This window comes from Cibotium barometz, chromosome 57, assembly GCF_041138505.1.
Source record: "Cibotium barometz isolate CiBa-2024 chromosome 57, ASM4113850v1, whole genome shotgun sequence".
Lineage (NCBI taxonomy): Eukaryota > Viridiplantae > Streptophyta > Polypodiopsida > Cyatheales > Cibotiaceae > Cibotium > Cibotium barometz.
In genome coordinates this window covers 34,212,235-34,222,406 of record NC_141102.1, presented here as the reverse complement: position 1 = coordinate 34,222,406, position 10,172 = coordinate 34,212,235, and the positions used below count along the sequence as shown (strand labels likewise).

Here is a 10,172-nt window from a genome sequence, read left to right as displayed (position 1 = left end):
GGTTTGGGTATCTTCAGTGACGCCCTTATCTCGGCACCATTGCTTCCACCAAAGTTTGGCGTCCCCGGTAAGACGGAATCTGGCAAGCATAGATTGATTCCCAATTCCTGTACCAGCAGCCGAAAAGTAATCGTCCATGGCTTCTATCCAAACTTCTGCATCCCTTTCAATCTTTGAACCTGCCCCATTAAATGAGGGAGGTTGCATTTGTTTGAGGAGAAGCTTCTTCTCCTGTGTATCTGTATATAATGCATTGGGAGCAAGAAGTTGACGATCCTGGTTATCAATATGAAGCTAAATTTAGAATCATGTCACTTAGGCGGTTTAATACACATAAGACAATGAGTGTGAAAATCAAAACCTTTTATTCCAAGCTTTAATATTTACAAGTAAACCAAGCCATTTACAAGTAAACCAAGCCATTTACAAGGATTGGACTAAATCCAATCTTATTTATTTACATGGTAGTCCTCTAGGAAACCTAATAAAGATCTGCGGTGGTAGCATTGAAAAAGTAGGGGGGTTCTCCCATGGTTTCAAGAACTCGATAAGTCTCTGGTAGGGGAGGTAAACCTCGTCTAGAAAGACGGGTAACGGCTACTCTATCAGGGGATACAACTTGAGTCACCTTATCATAAACCCAACGATTCTGCAGCATGCGATTCCCATCGATAGTGACATAGGTGTTATGAGGAGTGCCAATAAACCAGAACAAGCGAACCATCCGCAACATCTCGGCATATCGGATCCGCCTCAAGTCGTTGGTGAGATTGCCGACGTGCTCAGCTCGAATGATGAAGTAGGTAGATCGACGATGCCAATACTCAGTTCTGTTCCATCCCCTTTCGATGCGAGTGTAAAGAGGAAGGGTTAGCTTGTCTACAATGTGCATCATAGTGTCACGGAACTCGAATTCGGAAGAGCGACAAGCAGTCATGAACATGCATTGGAATACCAGGAAGCGAGAATAGGGATCCATCTCGTCCTCCTGCATCCAGTCGTAACTAGATTAGTTTAACAAGAATTTCTAGAGTAACAAGAGAATACAATATAAAATCTCCCAAGTCTAAACGCGCTCTGATACCACGTGTAAGGCCCCCGACCCGTAGGGCGGGGGAGTCCTTTTGATAGGCAGTTAAGTCTCGTGTTATTTTCCGATTGACGACACCTCGATCTCGTAGAAATACGAGGTTACGAGCAAACGGACGGACCTAATTCTATCTCGCAGGGGAAGCGTAGTCATCCTAAAGGAAATTCTAACCTCCAGCACGGAATGTGCGTGGAGATGGAACAAGACCCACACTTGGTTCAAGGAAGCCAACGCCTTTTTCCCCCGTATTTCAAGAGGCACGGCCGCTGGCTCGGTCCCCTAAAACAAATCTTGTTCGTGACTCTAATATTCCCTAAGTATCGTAAGTTACGACTAGTAGAAAGCTACCCGACTGATCGGGTCCACCCATCCTTAGAATGGTACCGTCAGGGCATCCATTCTCCCACTTTCCACGCACTCACCCATTCAATTATTTTCTAATTAAGTCCTATCACACTGTGAAACACTTAAAAACAAATTCCTTTGTTAATTAATTACACTTGATTCCTTAAAGGAAATCTTCCTTAGCATAACATTGAAATCAACGAACATACTTACAGTGAAAAAATATTTACAAAGACCCTGAAACCGGGCCGATATTCCAATCCAAACTCATGTCCAAACCATAACCATAACCACAACTGCATCGATAATCTAGAATTCGATCTTCCAGCCTCAACCAGCTGGGTAAACCTCACGGACCGTCTCCCCTCGTCGTCAGCCAGACGATGAGGGCCAAGCCGTCCTGTCACCCCCTCAGGTACTGACGCTTGTACCAAACCCTCTCGCTCTTCGGAGGGGACGTCTCCTCATGAGGTGGGGGTTAAGTCACCGCACTAGCCTGGACCCACAGAACTAGGCAGCATATATACATCACCCTGGTGGTGAAAACTAATTCCCAGTGGCATAGGAGGGGATTGCCCTGGGCCGACTCCCGGCCTCGCTATATCCTCCGCCCGTCTACACAGGCAAGCACGGAGTTAGCTAAGGGGGGGGAGAAGCTGTACCTGCATGTTAGCAATAAACCAGCAGTATATCCAATAGAAAGAAAGACATAGCCTTTGTTCAATGAATTCACACATTAACAAAAACCATCGTTTTGGAAAGACAATGATTCAAAAGCAAGATTATTTTGCTATAACTTTACTTAAGAGTAACCATAAGGTACTTTAGGCCATCTATACTAGGGGTTTAACCTTGGTTCCTTTCCTATTATTACGAATCTTAGCATTAAGCTTCATAAGAGAGAATTTTTACTTAAACTTATTAAATGACCAACCTGGTTATCGTTTTCATGCCTATTCACTTCAAGAGGGGCGAAGTCGATTGCAGGGACACGATTTGCTTCATTCCCTCCTTGGGCAGCGCGCGGTTCTTCAATTCGGCGGCGTTTCGGCGCCATAGGAGCACTAGAGTTTTAAGAGGATAGAGAGAAAACGAGGTGAATACAAGAGGTTGGGAGCGTGGAGAGAAAAGAGAGAATTCTATTGGTTCAAACGGATTTGAAAACGGAGTCCGTTTGGGGTAGGAAAAGCTTGTTGGGCTTATGGGCAGGAACGACCTCTTAGCCTAAGTTTAAGTCGCCGCATATGGGGGGGGGGGGGGAATTGAGAGGGGTGTCCTTAACTGGGAGAGCTCTTGAGAAGAGTGTACGTCTAGGGAGGCCTAGGGAAGAGTAAGGCAAGGGGTAGAGGAGAAGCACACTTTAAGTCTATTCACACGGGGGGGGGGGGGGGGGAGAAGAGTGTAGGACATGTCCTAGAGCTTGAGAGAGAGCTTGCGCGTAGAGGCTTGCTGGGGGCTTGTCTGGAGAAGGGGGCTGGGAGGGTCCTTTTATAGGTGCTGGAGGGTGGACGTCCGGGTACGGGAGGGTGACACCTGGGTGGTGTAGGTGTCCGGGAGAGGGTGTGGGCGTGAGACACCTGGGGGTGGAGGTGTCTCGAGGAGAGAGAAAGTGTGACACATGGGGGTGGAGGTGTCCCCAAGAGAGAGAGAGCGCGACACCTGTGGATAGAGGGTTCTGGGAGGAGGGGGTACGTGTAGGGGTGTGCTGGAGGGTGCGTCTAGGTCGTGTACACGCTTGGGTGCCCCGGGCGGATTGTCGGTTTTTTTTCACGGGCGGCGCCCGTGGTGGGGCCCACGCCGGCCGCCCGCCGCCCGGGGGGGGTCAAAAAATATTTTTTGACGGAAATGTCCGGCCTTGCCCTATGACCATGGAGGCGTATTCCGTTCGTTGATTAGACGCCTGGATAGTTACTATTTTTGGTCGGAAGTTCGCAGATTAAAGGCTTAAAAGCTTGATTAAACCCATTCCGGGTACCCGTTTTTAGTTCAGAAAAAACTATTTTAAGCGTAAAATTACACGTAGATTCCAAATTTGGATTCAGAATTACAAATTTCTAAGCAAAAATGGCTCATTTTCCAAAAATAGAAGTTTTTTGATCGGAAAAATGACAAGCTAAGATATATTTTTCAACTCTGAAGCAAGTACAGTGTTATTTACAATGGGTATGTTACAGCTACCGGGAATCCGCGGTGTGCAGAGGGGGCAGTGGGATCTCACAAGAATTGTATCACGTGATTGATGAAGTGTGTGCCATTATCACTCTCTAGCTCAAGAGAGGGCACCCAAAGTGAGTGATCACCGACTCATAAAGAAATTGAGCTATGGATCTCGCGCATCAGCCTTGCGGGTAGCCCTAGCTTTGACCCATTTAGTGCAATAGTTTATGGCCATTTATAATGTATCACGCTTGACTGTACTGAGCTATTGGACAAATGGGTCCTATGAAATCAATGCCCCACTTCTCAAATGGTTGTAAGGGTTGTAAGGATATGATCGGGTTTAGGGGCATTATTTCCTTAAATCATGGGATTGCGGGCATTCATCACATCATTTTGACATATTTTGGCACATATGCCATTAAGGTGGGCCACCATAGTCCTAATGTGGACTTTACGAGTAGTGATGTCTGCCGCAAAGTGTCCACCATCCCTGGGCAGAGTGGGCATGCTCTAGAAGGAAGACATATGCATCTTTTCGGGACACAACATCTTATGATTATGTCTTTCCCTTGCCTTTAGAGCCTTGCCAATCAACTAGTAAGGGGCAACCTTTTTAATGAGGCACCTTGCTCGGTCTTTGTTGAGGAGTGGGTCAATCGGTAAGCCTTTGGCAAGGAAGTGTGCAATTTCCTCTCCCCATTTAGGAATTAAGCATAGCTGGAATACGGCATCCGGCAAGTCATCATCGACACCCACCACAGGTGGCTCACCATTGGTGATGCATAATAAAACATGCTGTGAGACCTTCCACACCATGACAGAGAAGTTAAAATCAAGCAGAATCAGCAGAGCCATCTAGTGATTCTGTCGGTGGTACATGGTTTATTCACAAGGTAAAGGAGAGCTTGATGGTAGAGCCCACATGCATTGATGAAGCTATTGGAAATGCGTGTTGGGAGAAAGCTATGGATGAGGAGATGGATGCACTATATGGAAATGAGACTTGGGATTTAGTGCAATTGCTTGAAAGGCAAGAAATCCATTGGATGCAAGTGGGTGTACAAAGTAAAACATAATAGTGATGGAAGCATAAGTAGGTACAAGGGTAGATTGGTAGCCAAAGGATACGCACAGACATATGGCATTGATTATGAGGAAACTTTCAGCCCAGTTGCCAAGATGGCAATAGTGAGAGTTGTGATAGCAGTGGCTGCGTCAAAGCAATGGTCTTTACATCAAATGGATGTAAAGAATGCATTCTTGCATGGGGATTCACATGAAGAGGTGTATATGTTGCAGCCACCTGGTTGTGAGGATGTGAGTCACCCCGAGCATGTTTGCAGGTTGAAGAAAGCCTTGTATGGCTTAAAACAAGCACCAAGAGAAGAATTCTGAATATCTTGTCAGTATTGGCTTTCATGTAGCCAATGCAGATTTCTTGCTGTATGTGAGACACAGTGATACAGGGGTTGTGCTTGTTGTCATCTATGTAGATGACCTGATCATTACAGGGGACCATGATGCAGAGATCTTTGATGTAAAGATCTTGCTTAGACAGAAGTTTGAGATGAAGGATCTGGGGGAGCTCAGATATTTCTTGGGCATTGAGGTGATTAGGTCACCACATGGTATTGGAATACTGCACAAATAGTATGGCTTGGACATGTTGTCCAAGTATGGTATGATAGGCTGTAAGCCTATCTCAGTGCCATTGGATCAGAATGACAAGTTGAGTGTAGATTCAGAAGAGATTTTGGAGGATCCTACTATGTATAGGCGCATAGTAGGAAGCTTGATCTACATGACGATCACCAGGGCAGATTTGAGCTATGCTGTTGGGTTGGTGAGTCAATTTATGCAGGTTCCTCTCGGAAGCCACATTTGGATGCATTGAGACGCATACTAAGGTATGTGAGGTCTACTTTGTATTGTGGACTATTCTATGAAACTGGAACAAAGATATGTGTACATGGGTACATACATGCTGATTGGGCTGGTAGTATCTCAGATAGAAGGTTTACTAGTGGCTTCATGTTTTTTTTGGGGAGTGCTGCTGTGACTTGGAGCAGCAAGAAGCAACCAACGGTTGCTCTATCAAGTACAGAGGCAGAGTATCGAGGTGCTGCTATGGCAGCATGTGAGGTAGCTTGGTTGAGAAAGCTACTTGCAGATTTGGGTCTATCAGTGGATAGACAAGTTGTCATTTTTTATGACAACATTAGCAGTATACAGTTGGCCAAGAACCCAGTTTTTCATGCTCGCACGAAGCATATAGAGGTCCACTACCATTTTGTCAGAGAGAAGGTTTTGGCAAGAGACGTGACCTTGTTTATGTCAGCACACAAGATCAGGTCGCTGACATCTTCACCAAAGCATTGGGTACAAAGAAGCTCCGCATATTCAGGGCTTCGCTTGGTGTACATGAGATGGAGTTGAGCTCGAGGGGGAGTGTTGAGATATCGAGCTCATCTAGTGAGGCGGTGGACACTGACTGGGGGATAGGCCCCACACTTACACCACTGCCATGGTTGGTGAGATCATGGTGGGTGATATGCAGCCAGTGGGATGACGGGCCGTGTGACAGCCATTCTAGAGACTGGCATAGTTATATTGCCAACTCATTTAGTTGGGTTTACACTATAGAAAACCCTAGTATGTATTTGGTTGAGTACCTTTCATATTGTGTGTACTAGAGGGCTGAAAAAGGCATAAGGCATCAATGTACAGTGTCATACACACCTCAGCAAAATGGTGTGGCTAAGAGGAATAACGGTTCTCTCATGGAGATGGCACGATGTATGGTGAAAGCCCAAGATTTACCTCATGGTTTTTGGTTAGAGGCAACTATGTGCGCAAACTATGTGTTGAACAAATGCCCTACCAACAAGGCCTTGCAGTCTAAAACTCCTTATGAAGCTGGGCATGGCAAGAAGCCTTCTGTGGCTCATTTGCGTGTTTTTGGTTATCTTTCTTATGCTCTTGTGCCTGAGCAACAATGCAGTAAGCTTGATGATAAGGCAGTTAAATGCATATTTGTGGGATACAGTTTAGAAAGCAAGGGATATAGACTCTACCATCCAGCCTCAAAGCGGATTTTAGTAAAAGTAGAGATGTTTTTGTCAAAAACTCAGTTTAGCCCATACTTTCATGCAAAAAATAGCAAAATGTATGCTCACAGGGCATGTTTGATTCACTTCTACCTTTGTTTAATGGAGGGCAACCATATGTAGAGCAGTTGAATGCTCAACCAAGTGCTGAAATTCAGCCTTTTGCAAGTGCAAAATCAACCTGTAAATCAGCCTTTTGATGAGCCAATTATTGAGGATGTAGTGGATGAGGAGAGAGCAGCCAAAGAAGAATCTAGGCATATGCCAAAATGGCTTGTGCAGACATTGAGGGATAGCAAGTTGGCAGCTCCTTTACCTAGCAGAACTCGTGTAGGTTCTCATCATGCAGATTATTTTCATGTGGATCGTGTTCTCATTTCTACTTTACGTTACGAGGAGGAACCTGTTTCCTTTGAGGAAGCATAGGATGATGATCATTGGATGCATGCTATGTAGGATGAGTATAACTCTATACTGGTATTTGACAGATCTACCTCATAGCAAGAAGGCCATTGGTACTAAGTGGGTTTACAAGTTAAAACGCAAAATAGATGGTAGCATTGATCACTACAAGGCCAGATTTGTTGTTCTTTTGCAAAGGGGTATGCTCAGCAAAAGGGCATTGATTATGATGAGACCTTTACACCCACATCTCGTATGATTACCATCATTAGGTATCTCACTGCTTTGGCAGCACATCATGGGTGGAATGTACATCAGTTGGACATTAAGATTGCATTCTTGAATGGTGATTTACATGAGGAGGTATATGTATCGCAGCCTCTTGGTTTTGATGTGAAAGGAGAAGAGTCTAAAGTATACAGGTTAAAAAAGGCTCTTTATGGCCTTAAGCAAGCTCCTAGAGCATGGTATGATAAGATTCATGCATACTTGGTTGCAAATGATTTTTGCAATAGTCCAACAGAGAGCAACATCATGGGTGGAATGTACATTAGTTGGACATTAAGATTGCATTCTTGAATGGTGATTTACATGAGGAGGTACACGTTGATGACATGCTGCTCATCATGAGACCCGATATAGATCATCAGATTTTAAACTTTAAGGCTGATTTGCAGTCATCATTTGAGATGTCAAATTTGGGGCCCTTGCATTATTATTTGGGAATTCAGTTTATGCAGCGCAATGATGGCATTGTTATGCTGCACTCTAAATATATACAGAAGCTATTGAAGAGGTTTAATCTTGAAGAATGTAAACTTGTGGCTACACCTATGGAGACACGTACTCGACTTAGTCTTCAAGATGCAGGAGACTCTTTTGATGCTAGTTTGTATCGGTAGGGCTGTTGAATCCCTTATTTATGTATGTAACATGAGGCCAGATATACAGTATGCGGTTTCATAATTGAGTAGATTTATGCATAGCCCAGGGTACGAAGCATTGGCAGGCTGTCAAGTGAGTTTTCTGCTATTTGTAGGGCACTCAGTATTTTGGATTTTTGTATCCAAAAAGGGGGGTGAGGAGCCACAGCTACATGCTTTTAGTGATTCAAATTGGGCTGGATGTTATGACACATGAGTGTCCACTACTAGGTTTTACTTTCGCCTTGGTGATTCATGTATATCATGGCTCAGCAAAGAAGCAGCCTACAGTGGCCACTTCCAGCTATGAAGTTGAGTACAGGGCAGCTTTTACAGCTACAGTTGAGTGTGGGTGGCTCAGATGTCTTATGGTGGCTAATTTGGGTGCTGGTCGTCTAGCACTACGATTCTCACTAACAGCGAGAGCGTATTAGTATTTTTGCGAGGAACCAAATGTTTCATACTTGCACTAAGCACATTGAGGTGCATTACCACTTTGTCAGGGGGAAAGTTTCTCTGCAGCAATAGAGATCAGCTTGGTCTATGTGCCTACACATGATAACATGGCAGATTTATTCACAAAGGCTTTTCCTCGTGAAACTTTCAAAGCTTTTGTAAAGCTTTGGGCTTACTCCCTTTTCACAATTGATTGGCCATACCCTGTACATGTTCACATTATCACTCTAGGGGGGATTTGAACACACTTAGAACCACTCTAGGGGAAACTTTCTCCCTCACTAGGAGGTTTTTTCCCCCGTGCATATGTACACCCTCTTATCTACTCATTTTGCGGTGTGTAGTTATCTTTTGTATTTGGCACACATTTGTTAATTCTAATCTAGTGAGTTGAGGGATAGCAAGTTGGCAACTCCTTTACCTAGCAGAACTCGTGTAGGTTCTCATCATACAGATTATTTTCATGTGGATCGTGGTCTCATTTCTATTTTATGTTATGAGGAGGAACCTGTTTCCTTTGAGGAAGCACAGGATGATGATCATTGGATGCATGCTATGTAGGATGAGTATAACTCTATACTCAAGAATGACACCTGGTATTTGACAGATCTACCTCATGGCAAGAAGGCCATCGGTACTAAGTGGGTTTACAAGTTAAAATGCAAAACATATGATAGCATTGATCGCTACAAGGCCAGACTTGTTGTTGTTTGCAAAGGGGTATGCTCAGCAAAAGGGCATTGATTATGATGAGACCTTTACACCCACATCTTGTATGACTACCATCATTAGGTATCTCATTGCTTTGGCAGCACATCATGGCTGGAATGTACATCAGTTGGACATTAAGATTGCATTCTTGAATGGTGATTTACATGAGGAGGTATATGTATCACCAGCCTCCTGGTTTTGATGTGAAAGGAGAAGAGTCTAAAGTATACAGGTTAAAAAAGGCTCTTTATGGCCTTAAGCAGGCTCCTAGAGCATGGTATGATAAGATTCATGCATACTTGGTTGCAAATGATTTTTGCAACAGCCAACAAAGAGTACCCTCTATGTGAAAAGGAGTAAGGACACATTTTTTGTCATCGTTCTAACGTTGATGGCATGTTGCTCCTCACGGGACCCGATATAGATCAGATTTTAACCTTTAAGACTGATTTGCAGAGTCATCATTTGAGATGTCAAATTTGGGGCCCTTGCATTATTATTTGGGAATTCAGTTTATGCAGCGCAATGATGGCATTGTTATGCTGCACTCTAAATATATACAGAAGCTATTGAAGAGGTTTAATCTTGAAGAATGTAAACTTGTGCCTACACCTATGGAGACACGTACTCGACTAAGTCTTCAAGATGCAGGAGACTCTTTTGATACTAGTTTGTATCGGTAGGGCTGTTGAATTCCTTCTTTATGTATGTAACATGAGGCCAGATATACAGTATGCGGTCTCATAGTTGAGTAGATTTATGCATAGCCCAGGGTACGAAGCATTGGCAGGCTGTCAAGTGAGTTTTCTGCTATTTGTAGGGCACTCAGTATTTTGGATTGTTTTATCAAAAAAGGGGGGGTGAGGAGCCACAGCTACATGCTTTTAGTGATTCAGATTGGGCTGGATGTTATGACACACGAGTATCCACTGCTGGGTTTTACTTTCGCCTGGTGATTCATGTATATAATGGCTCAGC

General features: G+C 44.1%; 1 protein-coding gene across 1 annotated transcript; it reads right to left on the bottom strand.

The window, feature by feature from the left end:
- Positions 1–276: 276 nt before the first annotated feature.
- On the bottom strand, positions 277–2,644 carry LOC147606686 (uncharacterized). The gene is made up of 2 exons (XM_086791681.1): positions 2,370–2,644; positions 277–988 (listed from the first exon to the last, which is right to left on the bottom strand). Exons 1-2 carry the CDS (start codon positions 2,490–2,492, stop codon positions 482–484), a joined length of 630 nt encoding a protein of 209 aa, XP_086647807.1. The 5' UTR covers positions 2,493–2,644; the 3' UTR covers positions 277–481.
- Between the last annotated feature and the right edge of the window lie 7,528 nt (positions 2,645–10,172).

Bases quoted from the DNA above. Each gene is read 5' to 3' on its own strand.
- LOC147606686 (XM_086791681.1), bottom strand. From the start codon at position 2,492: ATGGCGCCGAAACGCCGCCGAATTGAAGAACCGCGCGCTGCCCAAGGA. The intron at 989-2,369 runs GTTGGTCATTTA...GACTGGATGCAG, and splicing joins GGCATGAAAACGATAACCAG to GAGGACGAGATGGATCCCTA.